General features: G+C 50.0%; 3 protein-coding genes across 9 annotated transcripts; 1 reads left to right on the top strand and 2 right to left on the bottom strand.

Moving 5' to 3' along the window:
- Positions 1-987: 987 nt before the first annotated feature.
- Positions 988-9,050, bottom strand: Slc23a3 (solute carrier family 23 member 3). Of its 5 annotated transcripts, none has more exons than XM_027941810.3 (12): positions 7,266-9,050; positions 6,983-7,140; positions 6,739-6,869; positions 6,489-6,562; positions 6,120-6,301; positions 5,648-5,771; positions 5,386-5,500; positions 3,764-4,017; positions 3,167-3,272; positions 2,753-2,920; positions 1,633-1,728; positions 988-1,531 (listed from the first exon to the last, which is right to left on the bottom strand). In XM_027941810.3, exons 1-12 carry the CDS (start codon positions 7,599-7,601, stop codon positions 1,239-1,241), a joined length of 2,037 nt encoding a protein of 678 aa, XP_027797611.2. In that variant the 5' UTR covers positions 7,602-9,050; the 3' UTR covers positions 988-1,238. The 5 variants fall into 5 exon arrangements, with proteins under 5 accessions (XP_027797611.2, XP_027797610.2, XP_027797612.2 ...); XM_027941809.3 differs by having other exon boundaries at positions 6,772-6,869; XM_027941811.3 differs by lacking the exon at positions 3,764-4,017 and having other exon boundaries at positions 5,386-5,431; positions 5,648-5,740; positions 6,772-6,869.
- Positions 9,051-9,145: 95 nt separating this feature from the next.
- Cnppd1 (cyclin Pas1/PHO80 domain containing 1) lies at positions 9,146-14,515 on the bottom strand. 3 transcript variants are annotated; one of them, XM_027941820.3, is made up of 9 exons: positions 14,408-14,515; positions 13,533-13,619; positions 12,985-13,093; positions 12,195-12,276; positions 11,917-12,037; positions 11,704-11,832; positions 11,084-11,145; positions 10,591-10,708; positions 9,146-10,370 (listed from the first exon to the last, which is right to left on the bottom strand). In XM_027941820.3, exons 2-9 carry the CDS (start codon positions 13,599-13,601, stop codon positions 9,825-9,827), a joined length of 1,236 nt encoding a protein of 411 aa, XP_027797621.2. In that variant the 5' UTR covers positions 13,602-13,619; positions 14,408-14,515; the 3' UTR covers positions 9,146-9,824. The 3 variants fall into 3 exon arrangements, with proteins under 3 accessions (XP_027797621.2, XP_027797623.2, XP_027797622.2); XM_027941822.2 differs by having other exon boundaries at positions 14,412-14,497; XM_027941821.2 differs by lacking the exon at positions 14,408-14,515 and adding an exon at positions 13,849-13,917.
- Positions 14,516-14,957: 442 nt separating this feature from the next.
- On the top strand, positions 14,958-19,900 carry Retreg2 (reticulophagy regulator family member 2). The gene is made up of 9 exons (XM_027941818.2): positions 14,958-15,306; positions 15,596-15,702; positions 16,313-16,343; positions 16,721-16,856; positions 17,105-17,189; positions 17,499-17,642; positions 17,795-17,889; positions 18,040-18,175; positions 18,413-19,900. Exons 1-9 carry the CDS (start codon positions 15,038-15,040, stop codon positions 19,042-19,044), a joined length of 1,635 nt encoding a protein of 544 aa, XP_027797619.1. The 5' UTR covers positions 14,958-15,037; the 3' UTR covers positions 19,045-19,900.
- The last annotated feature ends 1,002 nt before the right edge of the window (positions 19,901-20,902 follow it).

The raw sequence follows: 20,902 nt of genomic DNA, 5'->3' as shown, positions 1-20,902 counted from the left end.
GTAGGAGCGCGGAAGGACTGGAGGGCCACGGCAGCCCTTACTAGGGAGGTTGAGGGGTAGTGGTCTTTCTAGGAGTCAGATCAGCAGCGGAGAAAGAATACCAGAAGAAATGTAGGCGAGTAGGATGTGGGTTTGAATTTGTCAAACCCAGATTACTTCTGTTCCCACCCATACTGTCCAGACTTTTCCTTTTTTAATAAAATGAAAGAATTGGATTTCACCATATCATCTCTGGAGTCTTGGCCGCTAATAGAGCAGTAGAAGAGAGGAGGCTCCTGGGCATAAATTCTGATTTCATCCTTTACCTCCTCTGCATCATCTCACCCTTTATGCACCCCCATACTCATAATCTATCACCACTTGTTAGAGTCTATAAACAAGTCAAAATAACACCTGGCATTTTGCCAGGGGAATGTTAGAGTTAGTAAACAAGTCTGGATGGTGCCTGGCAAAATGCCAGAGGGAGTGGTTTGAGAAGTAACAAAAGCGAGCCATTAAGTGTGGAGATTCCTGATTGGTTGACTGATGTAATTAGATAAGCTGTGTGGAATGTATAAATACTGCTCCTGTCCTTGCAATAAAAGGCTCCTACTCCTGCTGTATCAATCTACACAAGTTGTTCATCACCCCCCGGTTATTTTGCTGCAGCCAGACTGCGGCAACCACTGAAGACTTGAAACCCCTCATCAGTACTTTGTACAACTCATGCCTTTGTTCACGCTGGATTCCTGAGCCTGAAAATTTCTCATCTGTTTTCCAAAACCGGAATCCTTGCTTGTCAAGGTCACCCTCAGCACTGCTGCTTTCATAAAGCCTTATTCCCAGATTGAACTACTTCTTCCTCTGCTCCCATGGTATTATTTTTATTACAGATTGCCTTCTGCTTTGCATTTTAATAAGAAATTACATATATCTTTTTAAACCTTAAATACCCGGAGAGGACAAGGACCCCATCATATTCATATTTTAGTTTCAGAACCTAGCACATGAGAAGCATTAATATTTATTAAGTGAATGCTAGGGTTCAGATGACATTAATAGTTTATAGGAAAAATCTCATTCATTCATCATGATCCACTAAACCATGGCCCCTGCTCTATAATAGGCCTAATTAAGAGAAGAAAAGGCAACCCATCCTACTGGGAAATGAGACCTCTAGGTGGGCCCATGACACATACACAGTCCCTCTGAGCCTGGGAGCTGATTCTCAATGAAAGCAGAAAGAGGAGTCTTGATAATTACTTTGACCTAAATCCTTCTCTGCTAGATGCAGGGCATGACTCCCCACAGCCAGGCAACAAGTCTGCGGTCTCTCCTGGCTCAGATGGCGCTCCTTCCTCATCCCCAAGGTCTTCAGGCATTGGACAGAGGAAATGAAGGGGCTGGGGAATGCAGGGACACATGTCTTGAATGGGGAAAGGAAGCCCATATTCTTGAGCAGCCTTCTCCCTGGACTTCTGAGATATTTGAGTCTCTTGGGCAACAAAAGAAGATAGCAGCCCCTGACTGAGGCCCCGCTCAAGCCTTGTACCTGCGGGGGGGGGAAAAAAAAGTTTGTCAGGTTGTGCTCAAACCAGGGAGTGATAACTTCCTGGCCATGCCCCAGGCAGCTAGGGCCTGATGTCAACTTACCAGAAATAGTGTTCTCCAGAAGAAAGCCCAAGAGTCCAGCCAGAAAGATGGGCTCTGCCAGCAGAGAGCACAGTAACACATCCAAGGGGCTCCAGCCTACAAAGGGTTAGGACCAGTCAGGAAGGGAACTCTAATACTTATTCAGAGCCAAGGAGTCTTATCCTTCCAGACTTAAACCTAAGTCTTGGACTAAAGACAGACCTTTCTAAATTGTCATTATACCTCCCTTATCTTTTATCCCTCTACTCTCCATTTTCCTCACTGAGGCCCTTTCTCAAGGTTCCTTGCTCAACACCCTATCTCCTGAGCATCCATACAACCTTCACATATGCTTAGATATGCTTTGATTGTTCCAGGCTTCATTTCTCTGGGATTTTGGTATTAAAATCCCCAACCTTATCTCCTATTCCTTATGCCTGCTATATTTTATCTTAAGTCTCCCAACCTCTGTACTATTGGCTTTTTGAGCCAGATGAGGGACTGTCCTATGCATTGAAGGATTCTTTTTTTTTTTTTTTTTTTTGGGGGGGGGGGGGCGGGTACTGGGGATTGAACTCAGGTGCTCTACCACTGAACTACATTCCCAGGACCCTCTTTTTTCATTTTGAGACAGGGTCTCACAAGTTGCCCAGGAAATATAGCAACATCTCTCCCTGTACTAATTGCTAGTAACAATACTCCCTTCCCTCATTTGCAGTAGTCAAAAGTGTTTTCCCCAACATTGCTAAATGTTCCCCATAGGGGAAAAATCACCCCCAGTTGAAAACCATTGCTCTAGATAAGCTAAGCTATTGGCTGCTCTCCTACTTCTAAGTCTTTGTTTATCATCAAAAATGATCTTTTTACCAAATATGTTTACCATCCTTCAAGACCAGCTTAATGTTACTGGATCACCATTGAGCCACAGCTCTTTATCTAAATCTTTCTTGTTATTTTCCTGCATACCTCATGTCTTTTACTAGACTATAACATCTAGAATTCCTTTGTATCCCAAGTTGCTAGCATGGTGTTCAACAAATGGATAAATTATTTATTCCAAAGCCCAGAGAAGATTGTGGGGCCAGGAGTCCAAACAGTACTTTTCCACTACTGAACAACTCCTCTTTCCCTCTCCACCTACCTGTGTTAAGTGGGACTGGGGCTTCCCGAAGCCATCTTGGCAGCAACAGGGCCATAAAGATGGAAAAGCCCACAATGAAGACATTCCGTCCAGAGTCAATGTCAGCTAGGTGGAAACTGGAGAATCCAGCAGACAGAACCACAGCCTGGGTCACCCCTAGTACCCCACCTGTCTCATATAGAAAAAAAATCAAGAGGGTTGAGAGAGGGAGAGGACACAGTGTATCGTGGGCAGGCAGATTATAATGGGGGGACTACCAAAAGGCCTTTTTCAGATTTTTCAGGAGTCCCAAAAGTCCATTCAAGAAACCAAGATGTTGGGTCAAAACAATGAGGGCAGCTGACACATGTTCATATCCACCCATCCAGGAAGGCTATTTAGAGAGAAAGGATGCCTGACAATACATCCACTCACCAAGCACAGGCAGCGGGATTGTAGTGAGGAACTGAGCCAGCCTAGGGGAGAGCCCAAGCCCCATGCAGAGCAGCCCCACTATGTGGGTCACTCTCTGAGATCCAGCCTGCAGGAAGAGATACTAGAAACAGCCACTTCCTTGGACTGTCCCAGATCCTTGCCTGGCTGACTCCTTCTCATCATTTAGATCCCAACTTTAATGTTACCATCCAAGTAGCATTGTAACCACTCTCTGTCTAAAGATGCCTTCTCTGCTCAGCCACTATTCCACAACTTTGTTTTCTTAATAGCACTATCACTCTCTGAAATTACCTTATTTACTTTATTTTCTTCTCCTGAGGAAGTCCCCAAGAGAGTATGACTTTATCTGACTTGTTCTTCACTGGAACCCCAGCCTTGGTAGAGTGCCAGCTGTCTCTGATGTGGTAATTTGTTGTCTTGGCCTCATTGCTAGCCTCTTACCACTTCTAGGTACAGCCCTAAGTGAAGTCATTAATGTGAACTGCCTAAGTGCTGGGCACAGCTGGCAAACAGTCAATGTGTTCTCTACTTTCTACTGAACCTCCAGTTCCCCACCCCTGTCCCAGGTTCCCATACCTGGAAAAGACTCACTGTGCCCACATTAGGGAAGCTGGATGCTGTGCCCATGGGGCTCCCCAGCAGCCCAGCCAGCACACTGCCCAGCCCCTCCAGGCTCAGCCCTCGATTGCAAGCATGTGGAGGTGGAGGAGGCAAGTGCAGCAGCTGGCCACACAGAGCATAGCAGCCCAGGGAACTGGTGGAGGCTGCCAGGGCCATAGAGATGCCTGCAGTCAGAGCCCTGGGTGTCAACAAGGGCCAGTCCCATTCTCCTGAGGAGGGAAAGGAGCCACCTTAAGGCCAGACTCAATTCTGGAACACCCCTCTACCTACAACAGCCTGTGCCATAAGAATGCTAGAAGCCATTGTCTTTGAAGATATCTTGGGACAAAACCCCTGAACTCTAAGGAGAAAGACCCATCTCTTTACTGTGGTCTACAAGACTTTCTTTGGTTTGACCCTTAGCACTCTCTAGCCTCATCTGCCAAACTTCACCTCAGTTTCCTCACCCTAGACACACTACCTTTGCTTTAGGCCCTGGACTTGCAGTGCTCCTTGCCACCACAGTGTGTTTGTACATGCTATTCTCTTCATCCACAATATTCTCTCCTGCCTCCTGACAGTTAGCTCCTACTCATTTCTCAGATCTCTGCTCAATGACCACTGGAAGAACACCTTTCCAGACTTTCCTGATGATGTCAAATCTCCCATTATTAGCTCTCACCATGCAATGTAGCTCCTTTTTTTCCCTCTCAATACTGGGATGGAATCCAATAGTAGAGATGGAATCTCTACTACTGAGCTACACATCCCCTCACCCCCTTTTTAAAAATATTTCTTTTTTTTAGTAGTAGATGGACACAATACCTTTACTTTATTTATTTTATGTGGTACTAAGGATCAAACCCAGTGCCTGACACATATGTGGCAAGCACTCCCCCATTGAGCCACAACCCCAGTCGCTAGCCCCTCTTTTTAATTTTTTATTTTGAGACAGGGCCTCCCTGAGCAGCTCAGGCTGGCCTCTAACTTGTGATCCTCCTACTGCAGCCTCCTGGGTCACTAGGATTATAGGCATGTACCACCATGCCTGGCTAGTGTAATTCCTCTTGAGTATACTTACCACAATTGCAATTCCACATTTACTCAGGTCCCTATTTAATTAGTATCTATATTCCCCAATTGACTGCCAGTCTCATGAAGGCAGATACTATGTCATATTCATCACTATGTCCCCTGCCACATGCCTAGCACACAATCAGCACTCAAAAGAGCCTTATTAATTGATGGGCCAGGTTTGATCCCTAACAGTACAATAGGTAAATAGATGAATGAGGACATTTTGCATACTATGCCTCAAAAATAATCTTTCTACATAGATCACCAGCTGAAAAGCCCTTGGAGCTCAGTAATGTAAATGTGCAAGTTGGGTAAGGAGTGAGCGGTGGAGCTATATATGTCTGTCTCAACACCAACCCCAATAAAATGCTGCAGGGAGGGGCTGGATTGCCCCTCAGGCTGGCAATTTCTCTTTCCTGTGTGTTTTAAGAAACACAAGAAGTGAAATCCACCAAATCTAAGTTCAAAGAAATAGATACCTTGATTTGAGTAAGAGGACAAGGGCCTAGGAAAGAACCTACCTGGGTGAGGCAGCCAAAACCATGGTGCCTGGGTGGGGGCAGACAGCTGCAGGGGGATGATGCTGAGACCCAGGAGGGCAGAAATGACCCACACACAGGCCACAGGGATCAGCACCTGAGGGGCAAGACTGAGACAGGAAAGAGCTCCTCCCCCAGAACCTTGTGAACCAGCTTTGATTGGGTAGACAGAAGCCCAAAACTCGGGGGCCAGGGAGCATTCTGTGCCAGCCCTTCTAGCCTCAACTACCCAGCCCCCACATACCGAGAGGAACCGAAAGGCAGGGACATGAATATGAGTTGAAAAGGTTGAAGTTGGCCTCCAGGGACATGGGGGTACCTGGAAGGAGCCCAGGTGCTGAGAACAGACCACCATGAGCAGGATAAGCCTAGAAAAGAGAAGCAGCTTTAGGGACAAGAGGCAGCAGAATCCTGAGGGATGGCAATGAAGGTGGGAGTGAGAAGAATATCATAAAAAGGGTCCTAGCACCACAAAAATAAAGGGGGTCCTATCAAAGAAAATTCCATGAAAGGGGTAGAGAGGTACATGGGGGACATGAAGAGACAGTAAGATTCTCAAGGAGACTGGATGAATCAAGAAAAAACCTTGGATTTGAAGTCTAAAAGGTGGTGTCCCTGCCCAGACTGTTGCTGATTCTGATAGGGCCAGCAGCTCTGTCCTCCCCCAGTCCCGCACACCCCACTAGGCACTATCCTGTGCCTCAGGACTCACGTACAGCAAGGCCAGGCCCCAGTGAGCAGAGCAGAATTGGGCCACCTCCCTGTGGGCAGAGAGCCCTGCCACAACCAGGCTGGGGGCCAGCACCAGGGGCCCACAGTGTAGGAACAGGCGTCCAGGGGCCCCTAGCAGCCCCAGCATGCCTTGCAGCAGCCCAGATACCACCACTGCCCCTGAAACCTGGTAGAAAAGAGAAGATGAAAAAAAAACTTTCTGCTCAGTAAAGTTAACCTCAGCCTGGATTTGCTAACCTCAGGGACGGGACCCTGCCCCAACTTCTTTCCCCAGAGTATCTGCATAATGGAAATGAGAACCTCCCAGGCCTGGGCCACCTTAACCCTCCTGCTTCCCATCCCTAGGCACTCACCTCTCGAAGAGAAGTGTTCCAGAGCTCCAGGCTGTGGCAGCCAGGCCTCCTACACAGGTGCAACACAACGGAGCCTGGGAATAGTTTAGGGCATGAAAAGGAGAAAAGTAAATGGGATGGAAACCCATGGCTCTCCAGTCCTCACTGGTGCCTGGCACAACTCCAAGACCCTAAGCGCCCAGAAGTCCCACTACTGCCCAACCTCAATCCTGGGCCCAACTCTCCATGTATGCTCAGATGAGCTCTCAACTCCCCTGCACCATCACCCTTGCTCTGTACTCACTATTTCCAGGTGTCTGGATGGCCAGAGGTAGCTTCTGGCTGGTCAGCACCAGAGCAGGGATAAGGAACTCTAAGGATGGAGCCTGGACAAGAGGCAGCCTGTAGGAACAGGAGCCCTAGCAGCTCTGGAAACATGTGGCAGCCAATAGTACTCCCCCCTATGCCTCTCCTCCCCCTGGAGCCATCACCCTCTCTCCAAGGGGTTCCCTCACCTGCTGCCCATCCCAGTTTGTAGGACTGTAGACACACCACATGAAAAGAAACTGGAGGCCAGGAGCTGAGCAGGGGGGTAAGAGAGTCCTCCTGGGGGAAGACTACGAAGCAGGAGCAGGTGGGAGGCACAGAGCAGAGAAGCCAGGACCAGGAAATGCTGCAGGTGGAGGAATGGGGAGGGACAGTCTTCGAAATTCCTATTTCTAGAGGGCTTTCATGCCACATGATTCTCCCCAAGCACCCCCTTCAGCTAGCACCAACTTCTGTACCTCTACTTCCTACCTGCAGAGCCAGAAGACAGCTGAGGCCCCAGGTGGGAGGCCCACATGGAGAGGCCCAAGTGTGGGAAGAGGAATTCTGGGGAACAGCCAGTGGCCGTGGTAGGGAAACTGGGGCATCCTGGGAGCCCACAGAGTGGAGTGGAATGGGATGAAGGTGTGATCGGCTCATGCTGCCCTGAGCCAGAGTTAAGTACAGAGTAAGAGGTAGGAGTTTGGGTGAGGTTAGTTGCCAGAAGTGGGGAGGGGGTGGGGGTTTCAATGAAGCGGAGCAAAGGGATGAGGGTTTTGGGCTGGACGTGGCCCTTTCACCTTTGCCCAGTTCTTGTGCAAATTCCATCAGCCATTAACTGGGGAGCTGAGTTCTGGACCCCTCCCCCAAGAATCTTCATTCCCTGCTCCTAGACCAGGCTCTGGAAGGTAGGAGAACATGGACAACTATCAAAATAGCCTGGAAAGGTTTTGCAGACTATTTCCTCCCACAACCATTTATAACCATCCCTATTAGATCCACACTTTTCAGCCATATCAGGACAGGTCCCTGGATCATCTCAAAATGAAACTCATGAGCTGGATGCAGTGGAGCACAGCTGTAATTCCAACAACTTCAGAGGCTGAGGAAGGAGGATCACAAGTTAGAGGCCAGCCTGGGGGCAAGTTAGGGAGACCCTGTCTCAAAAAAAGAAAAACAAACTGGGGATGTAGCTCAGGGTTAAAAGGCCTCAGGGTCCAATCCCCAGTACTGGGGGGGGGGGGGGGAATGGCAAAAACCTCATGGATAATATGCCCCAAATCACACACAACTATGACCCAAACTCCATGTTATATATTCTCTGTAAGAAATAAATTTATAACAACATGTATTTTAATGCCTAAAAGCTTGGACATGGATAAACCAGAAGACAACGGAGCATTCCAAGTCCCACACCCATATGTAGAATCTTTGAGGATGTGACAGCTACTGTGGCAGCTAATAATGGGACTTAACTGGCAACTGAGTAACTCAGATGCTACCTTCAGTACTTGATCAAGTGGTGACTTGATGTCGCAAAGTGGCCGACAAACTCTTGGTAAAGCAATGAACATGACAAATCTGTTTTAATTTTCATAGAAGTTCATACCTGACAAATCAAGTCTTCTTCAAAATGTACAAATTCATGTTTATACATAAAAAGATAGTTCCAGGCTCAATAAGGACTTCAACATGCACAATAACCATCTAAGTCATCCAAAATTTGTCTTGGGAATTCTTCCTAGCAAGAGATGTCTTGAGTATCTGAGAATGTCTAGCATCCTGCCCAGGCCGACTAAATGCCCCATACATCCCCCCTTAAATTCTTGACAACCAAAAAATAACTGATATTGCCAAAATGGCCCATAGAGGGCAGTGCCACCATGTTGTTCATGATCTTCAGCAGCCTAACCTGCTGGGCCACCACCCAATCTGTTCTTCCAATGACAACCTAGCTTCAGCATTCTTTTAGCAACACCTTTCACCATGTCAGCCAAGTGAAGAGGCCGTCAGCACCAGCACAGAAAGGTATCCTTGGAGTTGCCCTCAAGAAGCTTAGGGGACTGCTAGATACTTGGTCTCACAAGGGTAGTGCTCACATGCCACAGACAAGGCCAACCCTGGACATGGGACAGCCATCATTTGTGTCCCATGGCACCCCAAGTAAAGCAGGGCTAGGGCCCTAGGGTGCTGGAAGCAGGGTCAAAGAGAAGTTTGAAATGGGAACCTATGACTCTCAAATGATACATTAAGTAAACTGGGGTTCAAGGAAAACAGCTGCAAGATGATGGAATCAGAAAATAGGGAGGCTTGGAAGGCAAACACAGGAGGAAAGATCTTCAAGGCTGCCGCAGAAGGAAAAGTCCAGGCCATGCAACTGAAACTGTTTATTGAAATATCAGTTCTATAAAAGCATGAAAAACCCAGATACAAAGCAATAGCCGGAAAGGCCTGTGAAGAGAACACCTGGAGAGAAACTGGAAGAGAGGGAGTTACGGAGCAGGGTACTAAGAGGTTGGAGACAGAAGGTCAAAGTTGAAGGTCCCAGCAGTCTATGGGTGTAGAAAGGCTTTCCTGACTCACCCATCTTTCCCTAAGCAGATTTCACCTTGGTCCCATCAGTCCCTGGCTCTTCTGTCTCTGGGACATCACACAAGCCCATGTGGACATTTCCTTTCTCCCCTCGCCCTAGTTCCCCCATCTCCCGACCTTTTCTTTTTCACCCAAGGAAACTCAAAAGCAAAAGCCTAGAAGAGCCCCAGCGACCCAAAATGGGGGCTTCTCCTCTGCCATTTGTGACATGCCCGTGGTCACCAAGCTGAAGTTTTCCCTGACACCATCACTGCCCTGGGCCAAGCAGCCAGCCATTAAGGTCTGGGAGAGTGAATGACCTCTTATAGCCTTTCTGCCCCTCAATCCCCTAAGCTTTTACCCAGGAGGACAGGGGATCAGCCAAAGACCCAGAGAGGTAGCGAGGATTTAAGTCAAACTTCCCTCTCCCAGGTTCTCAGGGACTCCCAAATCCTCTTAATGCACTCCTCAGAGCTCTACCTAGCCTGGGAAAATGAAAGACTTGAGACGAGCCAACTCCATGACACTGAAAAGGGAACACTGCTGGGGATGGGTGAGCGGAGAAGCCATTGGGCTCCAGGGCCAAGGTGGAGCCAGGCCATGGGTGTGGTACCAGGGGCTGGGAGGCCTAGCAGACACCGTGCGATTGGGGTGGTGGCAGGCACGGCAGGTTGGAGGATCTCTCTGGACATTCTGGCAAAGGCGGCAGTTATGGAGAAGTGTGGGTGGGGCAGGGGGATCTGGGGGAGGTAGTGTTGGGGGGGTCAGTGAGGCCAAAAGACTGCCCCAGAGTGAACGTAGCCCTACGTCGCCTTCCATGCAGGTGGAGATGTTAACAGAAGACGGCAGGCACTGTGGCACAGAAGTTGGTAAACAGGGCTCCAAGAGGCCCTTGGAGGTCAGTCCAAGGTCAGGAGGGCCAGGTGGGGGACTGCAAGACAGCCCCAAGGACTGGTGTATTACAGCCACTGATGCCACAGCCAAGGCCACACTGCTCACATATGCCATGGCTAACAGACAGGAGAACTGCAGGAGAGAAGGCAAGAAAGCACCAGTTTGCTTATTTTAACACACGCACCCATCTTCTATAAAAATATTTTTTCAAATCAGAGCTCTCCAAAGCTCCTCTAACTTCCCCTCACTCATCTACTCCCAAGCCCCATTTCCTAAGCCTTTCAGTGTTTTGCTTTACAACACCTACACATCAGCCCATTCAAGATCCCTCTCCTTTCTAACCCCTCCTCACCTTAACCAGCCTCTGGCAGAGGGAGCCCAGAGCCAGCTGCCAGGTTGGTTGCTCCAGCAGCACACACAAATCTGTGTAGGTGTACCAGCCCCGCCGTCGACCCTGCTGCTCAGCCACACTGGTGGGAGAGAAGAAGAGAAACAGAGTCTTCAACTCTGCTGCAGCTATACTAGGGACACCTTCTTACCCCTCAGGACCCACCAGAAAGCACTGCAGAACTCAAATTTAAGTGCTCAGATTCCAGAAGCAAAGAAAAAGACCAAAATCTGTATTTTATTTTTATTTTTGCAGTGCTGGAAAGGTACATATTTCCAATAATCTACTCTCAGCCTCCTAAAAGAGGGCAGGCAGGTTTAGGAATCACCACCTTGGGCAACTCTCTTATTTGTTTCCTTCCTACCCCAAGTCACACAGACCCTCATTTCTAGATTCTATGGGTTAGGCCTTAGCTTCTCAATCCCTCAAGCCTTTCTTTTTGATTCATAGAACATACCAACTCTCCAGCCAGCTCAGCACCTCAAAGATCTCCCTTGGGTCAGTGTACAGACTCCAGTCCTGTGGGCAAGAGGGAAGAGCATCAAACCTGACTTGGATGTGAGCCACAGTCATCTGAGAACATGAGCCATGGCAGAAACTACAACCTCTACATAGCTGACATTTACTCTGTATTTACATTACTGTCTCAAGAGCTTTTACATAAGCTGATATAATACACAAAATACCTACTTTCACATTATACCCTATATTAAGGGCAAAGACAGAAAATAACCCAGAGAATGGTCCATGTCCACAGAGCTTAGAGTGTAGAGGCAGAATAAGTTTGGAAGCAAACAGTCAGAGCCCAACATGACAGGTCTGACTCAGTGTGCCCTGTGGGGTCCTAGAAGAATAAAGGAGGGAAGGAAGTACTCTACTTCTGGCCTCACCACTCCAGGAATTTCCTAAAGGTTAATCCTGAAAGGATAAGAAGGTAAAACAATTAACAAAAAGGCACAAAGAGGACAGGCAAAAAGAGAAATGAAAAAAACAGCAGAAAACTGAGAGAGAACAAAGAACGAAAGGAAGGAACAGATGGACCAGGGGAAAAAAGTGAGAGACAGAATAGCTACTTGCCATGGCACGTAGGAAGCTCCTCTCCAAGGCGTTGAGAGTGGGCACAGCCACACCTCCAGCAGCTCCCCATTCATCATTGAAAACCTCCTCTTCCTCCCCTTCATCATAGAGGTACTTACTGGCCACCATCTGCATAGGAACCAGAAGTGGCATCAATAGAGCTTGTGCCAGGTTCCTGGCTCACCAGAGAGATGAAGGAGAGGGGCACCTCACCATGGAGATCAAGAACAAGTCCGAGGATGACACATGCTGCAGGTAGTCCGGGTTTCGGTGCCGGAGCCGCTCAATGTATACCAGAGCTAGCATCATGGCACACGGGGAAATGCACGCCTCCCTAGGAGGTGGAAAGAATCAGTAACTAAAGCCAAGGGTCATTCGGCTCTCACAATTCTTACAACACCCATCTCTACATCTTCTCTTTAGAGACAATATTCTCCCCTTTATAGGGCCCAAAAACTCTCATCCTAGTTGATCCTCAGTTCCTGGCTCACCGTGACACATGAGCTACATATTTCTTCTGGAGTCGGCGAATAGGACTGGGGGCTGCTTTCTGGAGCAGTTCTACTGCAATGTCTGTAAAGGGAAGAAGGAAGACAAAGTGAACAAATGACTCCCACACCAGGCCCCACTGCTATCAGTAAAAACCCAGGTCTATGTTATCTGAGGCCTTGGGTACAAAATAGAGAGCAAATGGTCTCAAGATGAGACAAAAAGCCCTAAGTTTGAATTTCAGATCTTTCCAGCAGGAAGGCTAATTCCCTGTCAATTCAAATGGATCATATCTGTCTTTTGCTGATGTTTGTCTAAGAAATAGACATACCCAAGGGAAATCCCTAGAAAACTAAGTTTCTGATATATGAATGCAAAGAAATACCAGGGTGGTGTAGCTCAGTGGTAGAATATGTGCCTAGCATGTGTAAGGCTCTGGATTCAATCCCCAATACTACACACACAAAAAGAGCAGGCCTGGGTGCCTGTTACAAGTCCCAGATACTTGGGAGGCTGAGGCAGGAGGATGACTTGGGCTCATAAACTGGAGACCAGCCTGAAGAACAAAAAAAAAGGGCCCCATCTCAAAAACAAAAACAAAACACTGGCTGTGAAATGTTGTTTATTCTCAGGGGCTAGAAGAACATGAGCTATAACCTGCATTCTTGAACCAAGTACCAATGAGCTAGCTTTGATGAGACAGTATACAGCTCTGGGAGTAAACTGGAGGTATCTGGGTGACTGCTGACAGCCCCTCTCTTACCCTCATCATTTGCCCAGTCATTGCCTAACCTGCTACAGGGCTAGAGAGCTCCTCCAGGTTGCAGTCAGTCTCCCAGTCCCAGCCATAGTACAGTCTCCTTCGGATCCGAGCATTCAGCTTCTGGTGTCCTGGGAGGAACTAAAAAACAGGGCAGGAGGGGGTGGAGAGTGAACTGTAGAGAAGAGTATAATGAAGATCCTGGCTCTCCTTAGGTGGTAAGGGTCCGCTTTGCTGCTAGGGGCCTTATGCCCCACTCAGTTCCTAGTTCTTTGGACTGTCTGCAAATGGCAGTCTGTGCCACAGGGGAGGAAAACACAAAGCCCTATTGAGAGCTCCCCGGTGACAGTCTCCAAAATGGGCCCCTAGTCCAGCCACCCCCCCCCCTTCTTGCCCCGCGGCTGTGCCTCAGGGCCCAAGAGGCCGGGCCTCGAGTAAACACTACTCCAGCGGCTGCCGCCCAGTCCCGGGCACCGAAAGACGGTGAGCTTTCGGTCCACTGGAGGCCTGAGGGGAACGCCCAGCATAAAAGGCGTTGCTGGAGAAGGGGGCTGGAGAAGAGGGCGGCCTGCGCGCTCACGGTGAAATCTTGAAAGCCGGAGAGAGAGAAGGTGCCTTCTTCGTCCAGCAGGAGCCCGGCCAGGTCCATCGCACCGCCAGCCGCCGCCTTGCCAAGGTGGAGAAAGAAAGGAGTTGTAAAGGGCCCGCAGAGCCGTCCTCGCCGCCGATTCACCTGCCCGCCTGTCTCCCCGAGCGGGCCGCAGCCCTCGCCCGCCAGCCCCCTCCCCTCGCGGCGGCAGCGGCAGGCGGAGCCCGGGCAGACCGGCGCTTCTTCCTGTTCCGCCCGAGCGCGGCGCGGCGGAGCTCCACGACCGGGTGCCTGGCGCGGCGCTCACCTCGCAGTTAAGAGACGACCCCGCAGCCCAACGCCTACTCCGCCGTGCCGCGTCCGCCCAGCGTCTAGAAGCCGCGCGCGCGACGCCGGCGAGTCAGAGGCCAGCAGGAAATGCCGCCCCGCCTGCCGGGGAGAAGAGCCCCGCAGAGCTCACAGAGCCGGGCCAAGGGGCAGAGCTGAGCCCCGAGGACCTTCGTCTCAGAAATGGGGACAGTTCTTAGGAGACCACGCCGCCGAGGGCGAACCAGCCAGGCGGACCTTTCCGTGTCCCTGTGTTAATGTGAATAAAGCAGGCAGCACCGAGCTGCCCCACTTGTTTAGAAGAGATGAACTCAGTCAATAATGCACACAAAAGGCGGCTGCGAAAGCACACAGAAACTTCCTGTGGGAGCACTACGGGCAGGTGAAAGGGACACTTTAGCTTTTCACTGTATACCTTCCAGTACAGCTTGACATTTTAAGCCTAAATGAATAAGTAGTTTTGCTGGGTTACTGCAAACAGTGATGTTTGTATGTCTCCCCACCAACAGCTGCATCTCTGGTTTTATTTTTAAACTCACCTACCGCCCTCACTCACGCAAGGCGATGGGGGAGCAAGGAGCGCCAAAACGTGGAGTCAAGAAAGAAGTTTATGGAAAGGGGAAAAAGCAACTTGTTTTCAAGTCTGTCGAGTCACGCGCTAGTGTTTGTTTACCCGCTGAGGGGAGGGACCTGGGAGGGCCACTAGTACGTAGGGAGTTGAGTACTGAGACGGCCGCCGCCCTTCCCGAGCAGCAGCAGCAACAGGTCCTACCCAGGATACTGGGCGCCCGGAAGCCCACTTTCTGCACCTCCAATCGGGGTCACACCTGTGATAAGATCAGCTCTAGGCGCCTCAGTCTCCCTGCGGACACTGAGACAAGAACGCGAACTGTGCGGAAGGGACCCCGACCTACGGTCACGAATACCACAGGAAGAACTACGCACCTGCGTAGGTGCCGGGTCAACGCAGCCGCCTGCGCGCACGCGCGGGTCGCCCATCCGGGCGGTTGAGCCGCGTCACGTGACGGCCTCGGCGCTCCTTCGTCACGTGACGCCAGTCCGCAGCCTTTGCTCTCCTCGGCTTGCGCCCCCTTCCGCCTGACGCGCCCCTGGCGGCGGCCGCGCAGCCCTGGCTCCTAGTGGGCTCGGGCGGCGGCTGCGGCTGGGTTATGGCGAGCGGAGGAGGCGGTGGTAACACCGGCGCAGGTGGGGGGCCGGGGCTGGGCCTGGGCCTAGGTCTGAGCCTCGGCATGGGTGAGGCCACCTGCGAGGCGGAGGAGGAGGCGGCCACGGCCGAGGCGGTGGGACGCCTGGCCACGACACTGTGGCTGCGTCTCCGCGGCTGGGAGGCAGTGCTGGCGGCGGCGCAGCGGCTGCTGGTGTGGGAAAAGCCGCTGCACAGCCTGGTCACGGCGGCCGCGCTCAACGGCCTCTTCTGGTAACGGCCGCGGAGGAGGGGGGCGGGGCCGGGCTGCGCGGGAGAGCGGGGGCGGAAGGGACCAGGAGCACCTTTCTCCTTTCTGGGTTGTCACTTGGCATGGGGAAATGATCCATCCCCCAGGTTTTGAAGGCTGACGTCCGCCTGGGTTGCTGCATTCCTCTATCTCTGGGTGGCGAGTTAGGCCTGCAAGTGCTGTACCCGCATCTGTGGGCGCTTTTCCGCCTTTAGCGATGAACGCAGGAGCCACTCTCACCCACTCCCCGTGGGGTGGTTCTCTCTCTCAAAGGTTGCTGTCCTCATCGTCCCTCCGGCCTTTCTTCCTACTCAGCATCTCACTTTTGGCCTACTTTCTGCTGGATCTCTGGCAACCTCGCTTCCTCCCTGATGTTTCAGGTGAGTGGTTCTTCATTGGGCAAGCACCTGTTTATTTTTGTGCTTGATCTCCTGGATGGGGATGAAGGTAACATATAGCAGGCATTTCCCAAAATTGATGTGTCTGTGGATGTAGTGGTTAAGAGTGGATTTTGCAGCCAGCTTGCCAGGGTTTCATGCCCAACTCAGTAGCACTTACATGTGTATAACCTTATAAATAGTCTCAATTTCTGTCTCAGTTTTCTTATCTCTGAAGTAGGGATGATAGAATTTAACATCGTAACAAGATAAGGATTAAATGAGTCAACACATGATGCATGATTATGGTAGTGTTTAACTTAACGGTATTTGTACTAGTTTGTTGGGTTGTTTTTTTTATATTTAATGTGCATTTTGGAGCAAGAGGTGTCAGGCTGTGTGAATTGTGTGGGATATGAACAACAATAAGATGTGGTGTCTGTGTTTACAGGGTAAAGTTTAAAAAAGGATATAGAGCAATGTGTAATACCTACTGCAGTTAATATTTGAAGAAAGTTTTCTGGGATTGCAGAGGAGGATAACTATTTCTGCCTGGGGAGTGTCTGCCAGTGCCTCTACCACTTAATAATTTGTTACCTTTCTTTCTCCATAGCATCATCCCCTGAGGAACCACACTCTGACAGGTGAGTACAGACCATCTCCTGAAGACAGTCTGCTTCTTGGTGCTGATGTCACCACAAAGAAGAACAGTGCTGCAGCTTCTACAGGCACAGCCCGAGCCAAGTGAAGGGACTGACAATAGGCCGGAGTTTTCTTGGTCCTAGGCTCCTGTGTTGGTGTTTGTACAACTGCTGCTTTTGACGCAGAGGGTTGGGTACCCTGGGCTTTGCTTATACCCAGGACTGGGACAGTCCCCCTTCTGGAGGTGGGTTTTGGTTTTTTGGGTTTTTTTTTTTTTTAACTTCGTTAGACTGAAGATCTCATCAGCAGTCTTAGAGGGAATTGAATGCCTAGGAAACTGGTGTCTGAGGCCTCTAGGGGTCATGTCATGTCTCTCCAGTGAGGGTGCGGGGTCAGGCGCCCGGCCGCACCTGCTGAGTGTGCCCGAGTTATGCAGATACCTGGCTGAGAGCTGGCTCACCTTCCAGATTCACCTGCAAGAGCTGCTGCAGTATAAGAGGCAGAATCCAGCTCAGGTAACTTTCCCCACACCCTGTAATGGTTTTTTGAAGGTGAGGGTAGGGTAGAGCAGAAGTGTTGTGAGCTATCTGTTGCAAACCTCCTGAATTGATTGTCATGGGCATCCTGTTGACTAGACTGGATCACTGAACTTCTAGTGGAAATACCCATTCTGTCACAGCTGAGCAGTAGTTTGTTAACCTACATGAGTTGGGCACAAAGCTCAGCAAACTCATCTTCACAGACCTTGTATTCTTCTCTGCAGTTCTGTGCGCGAGTCTGCTCTGGCTGTGCTGTGCTGGCTGTACTGGGACACTATGTCCCAGGGATTATGATTTCCTACATTGTCTGTGAGTAAGGGCCAGCCCTGCCCTTCCCATAGCCCTCCTCTTTTCTTTCCACAGACCAACCTAGGGGGAGGACTATGTTTTCTTTGTTCAGTTCCCCATCTGTGGAGGTTTCCAGGGATGCTATAGAGCATTCCTGTTTATAGTAGAAGAGTCGTTTAAGGAGGAAGACAGTAGATTTGGGGCAAAAAGGGTAGCACTACTTGGGAAAGGACCAGGATTCCTTCAGCTCTTCTTACTTAGAGACCAGCTGAATGAAGGCTGTCTAGGAAACTGGCCTAGAGAACTCTGAGTGAACTTTCTAACCCATAGTGCTGAGTATCCTGCTGTGGCCCCTGGTGGTTTATCATGAGCTGATCCAGAGGATGTACACTCGCCTGGAGCCCTTGCTCATGCAGCTGGACTACAGCATGAAGGCGGAAGCTGATGCCCTGCATCACAAACATGACAAGAGGAGTAAGGGACTCTCTCAATCCAGGAGGGTGAAGGGGGGAGGACCTGGATTATGGCTTGAAATGCCCTGGAATTTAGATCATCTCCAGTTCCTTGGCCATGTTTGTCCCCCACTATTGTCCTTGCTTGGACACTGCCTTATTGCTCTTCTCTAGAGCGGCAAGGGAAGAACGCACCCCCAGGAGGTGATGAGCCACTGGCAGAAACAGAGAGTGAAAGCGAGGCAGAGCTGGCTGGCTTCTCCCCAGTGGTGAGGTCCAGGGGAGATGGGGATGTCAAATAGAAGGCTGGGGAAATCTGTATGCTTTAGAACTGCCACCTCTCAAGGAGGTGGGAACCCTACAGTTTGGGAGCACGGTGCTCTTATCCCATTGTTGTGTTCATCCTGGTTCTCCTGCAGGTGGATGTGAAGAAAACAGCACTGGCCTTGGCCATTACAGATTCAGAGCTGTCAGATGAGGAGGCCTCTATCTTGGAGAGTGGTGGCTTCTCTGTATCACGGGCCACAACTCCACAGTTGACAGATGTCTCTGAAGGTATGGGAAGCCTTTTGCCTCTCTCAATCTTCCTTTTTTCATTCCATGGGGTGCTGGTTGTGCTCTCTGGCTTCCCACAAATCATATTTCCTCTGGGGAACGCACCCTCTGATTTAAGGTCCCGAAAGATCTTAACATAATCCCTGGCCTAGCATCCATTTTTTAAGTTTGTGTCCTTGAACTTTTGACTATTGTGGTCAGAGTAACAGCCCCATTTCTAACTTTTTCTCTGCTCAGACTTGGACCAGCAGAGCCTGCCGAGTGAGCCAGAGGAGGCCCTGAGCCGGGAGCTGGGGGAAGGAGAGGAGGCAGAGCTGGCCCCTCCTGAAGATCTGCTAGGTACCCCACCAGCTCCCTTAAGGCAAGCCCTGGACTTGGAGGAAGGGGAGGAAGATGTAGCAGCCAAGGAAACCTTGCTTCGGCTGTCATCCCCTCTTCACTTTGTGAACACGCACTTCAATGGGGCAGGGTCCCCCCAGGATGAAGTGAAGTGCTCCCCTGGAGGACCAGTGGAGACGCTGAGCCCAGAGGCAGTGAGTGGTGACCTCATGGCTCCACCCAGCACCCTGTCACCCCCACTTTGCCTTGTTGAAAGTGACCCAATCCCCTTCCCTTCCCCCTCCATGCTCCCTCCTCTTCCCCAGGACTCACCCCAACCCCTGTCTGCCCCTGAGGAAGAGGAGGCACTTGCCACTGAGGACTTTGAATTGCTGGATCAGGGGGAGTTGGAGCAACTGAATGCAGAGCTGGGCTTGGGGCCAGAGATACACCCAGAGCCCCCTGATGCTCCACCCCCTCCTTCTTTGGGGCCAGATACCCATTCTTTGGTACAGTCAGACCAAGAGGCACAGGCCATGGTAGAGCCATGAGCCATGGGGAAAGAGCTGCAGGCACAGTGGGCTTCCTGGCTTGAGGTGTTCCTCTTTTCTCCTTTCCCTACCACTCTAGGGTGGGGCAGTGTGTGGGGAAGCTGGCTATCAGTTGGTAGCCAGCCTGCCTTCTGCCTGCCTGCCTGCTGTCCTAGGCTTGGTGCAGCACCTGTGCCTGGGATGGATTTTAAGTCTGTAAATAATTTTTCATTTGGGTTAGTGGATGTGAACAGGGCTAGGGAAGTCCTTCCCACAGCCTGCACTTGCCTCCCTGCCTCATTTCTATTTTCATTCCACTATGTCCCAAGCCCTGGTGGTCTAGCCCTTTTTTCCTCCTATCCTCAGGGACCTGTGCTGCTGTGCCCTCATGTCCCACTTGGTTGTTTAGTTCAGGCACTTTATGATTTTTCTCTCCTGTCCTGCATTCCCCTCAGCCTTGTTTCCTTGCTGTGTCCTGTCCTTAGCAGTGCAACCCTTTGACATCTCCTTCCCACAGGTACTGGCCAAGCTTTAGTGTGGCTCCTGGTCTGGGAGGTAAAGAGTAATCGTGGAGTGATGGGAAAGGCCAGTAGTTCTGCATTTAGGTTGCTGCAGTCTCTAAAAGCTCCACTGTACCCTTGCCCTAGTTCAGCCTTTTCATGATGCAGGAGAGCAGGGTCCCACAGCACGGGTGTCAGTGCTGGGTGGTAAGCATGTGCTCTTGTCTTATTGAGATAAGAGGCTTCCTTGCTGTCCTAGGGAGGAAGAAGGAAACCTGCTCCTCTGGGCCATGGATGGGACCCCATTGGGGTCAGGAGGTAGATAGTAACATCTGTGCAGGTGTCATTTGGAAAAATAAAGTGTTGATTGGCTAGAACTGCTGCCTGCTTGCCTGCCTGCCTCACTGTGAGCTGCCTCCCACACTGCGTGTTTTCCCCTCCTCACCCTTACACCCTTTACTCTAGTCTTGCTTCTGGCTGTTCATTCATCTTGGTGCAAAAGAAGGCCAGAAATGAGGATTACCCTGACACCCTAACTGCCCGTCAGCCATTTTCCTGACCACCATGTGATATGTTTAGTGAGACTTAGCATGCGTGAATAAAGTGTATGCAGGAGGAAATTGCCTTGTCTTCCCAATTAGTAGAAATTTGGAGCCATAAAACTTGTTTTTTTCCATGTTGCTTACATCCTTAACACTATCCTCTTAAGAAGTCATCTACATGCTAACAGCTTGCTCAGTCCTGATATATGTATACTGGGCAGGCCAAACAATAGTGGACTTATACATACCATAGCAACTGACTGAAGGCCAAGGAATACTAAAGAAATAATATCTTACAATTTTTAATGATTTATATATGTTGACGTGTTTTTTTCCTCACAACTCTTGAGATATATCCTGTTATTACTCCCATTTTACGGATAGGTTAACTTTGCTGAAAGTAACAAGGCCCAACAAATGGTGGAACCGAGATCCAAACCCACATATTTTGGCTCCAGCAGATACAGTTGAATAGTCAGCCCCTCTCTATCAACAAGATACAAATAGGAAGATGCTCAAAGATGAGGGAACTATAGCGTAAATCTGATACCTTGGCTTTACAAAGGTTAGACTCGTGACAATCCCCCCTCCTTTGGGAAACAAACTGAGCAGCTGGTCTCTATATGAGTTCATGTCCTTAGCCTTCAGCTGCAGGCACCATATGGCAATGCTGTTTTTTTGAGGTTGACTTCTATGCCTCATCTCTTCTGTGAGAATTTTCCATTTGTTTGGTATTTACCATCTTTCAGGGTTGACTTGAGACCTTGTCCTATGTCACTGAAGAAATAAACTCATCGTTATCTATAGATTTCAGAAGAAAATGGAAATCAGTTCTAA

Source organism: Marmota flaviventris, chromosome 11 (assembly GCF_047511675.1).
Source record: "Marmota flaviventris isolate mMarFla1 chromosome 11, mMarFla1.hap1, whole genome shotgun sequence".
Classification (NCBI taxonomy): domain Eukaryota; kingdom Metazoa; phylum Chordata; class Mammalia; order Rodentia; family Sciuridae; genus Marmota; species Marmota flaviventris.
This window is presented reverse-complemented; position numbering and strand designations above follow the sequence as displayed.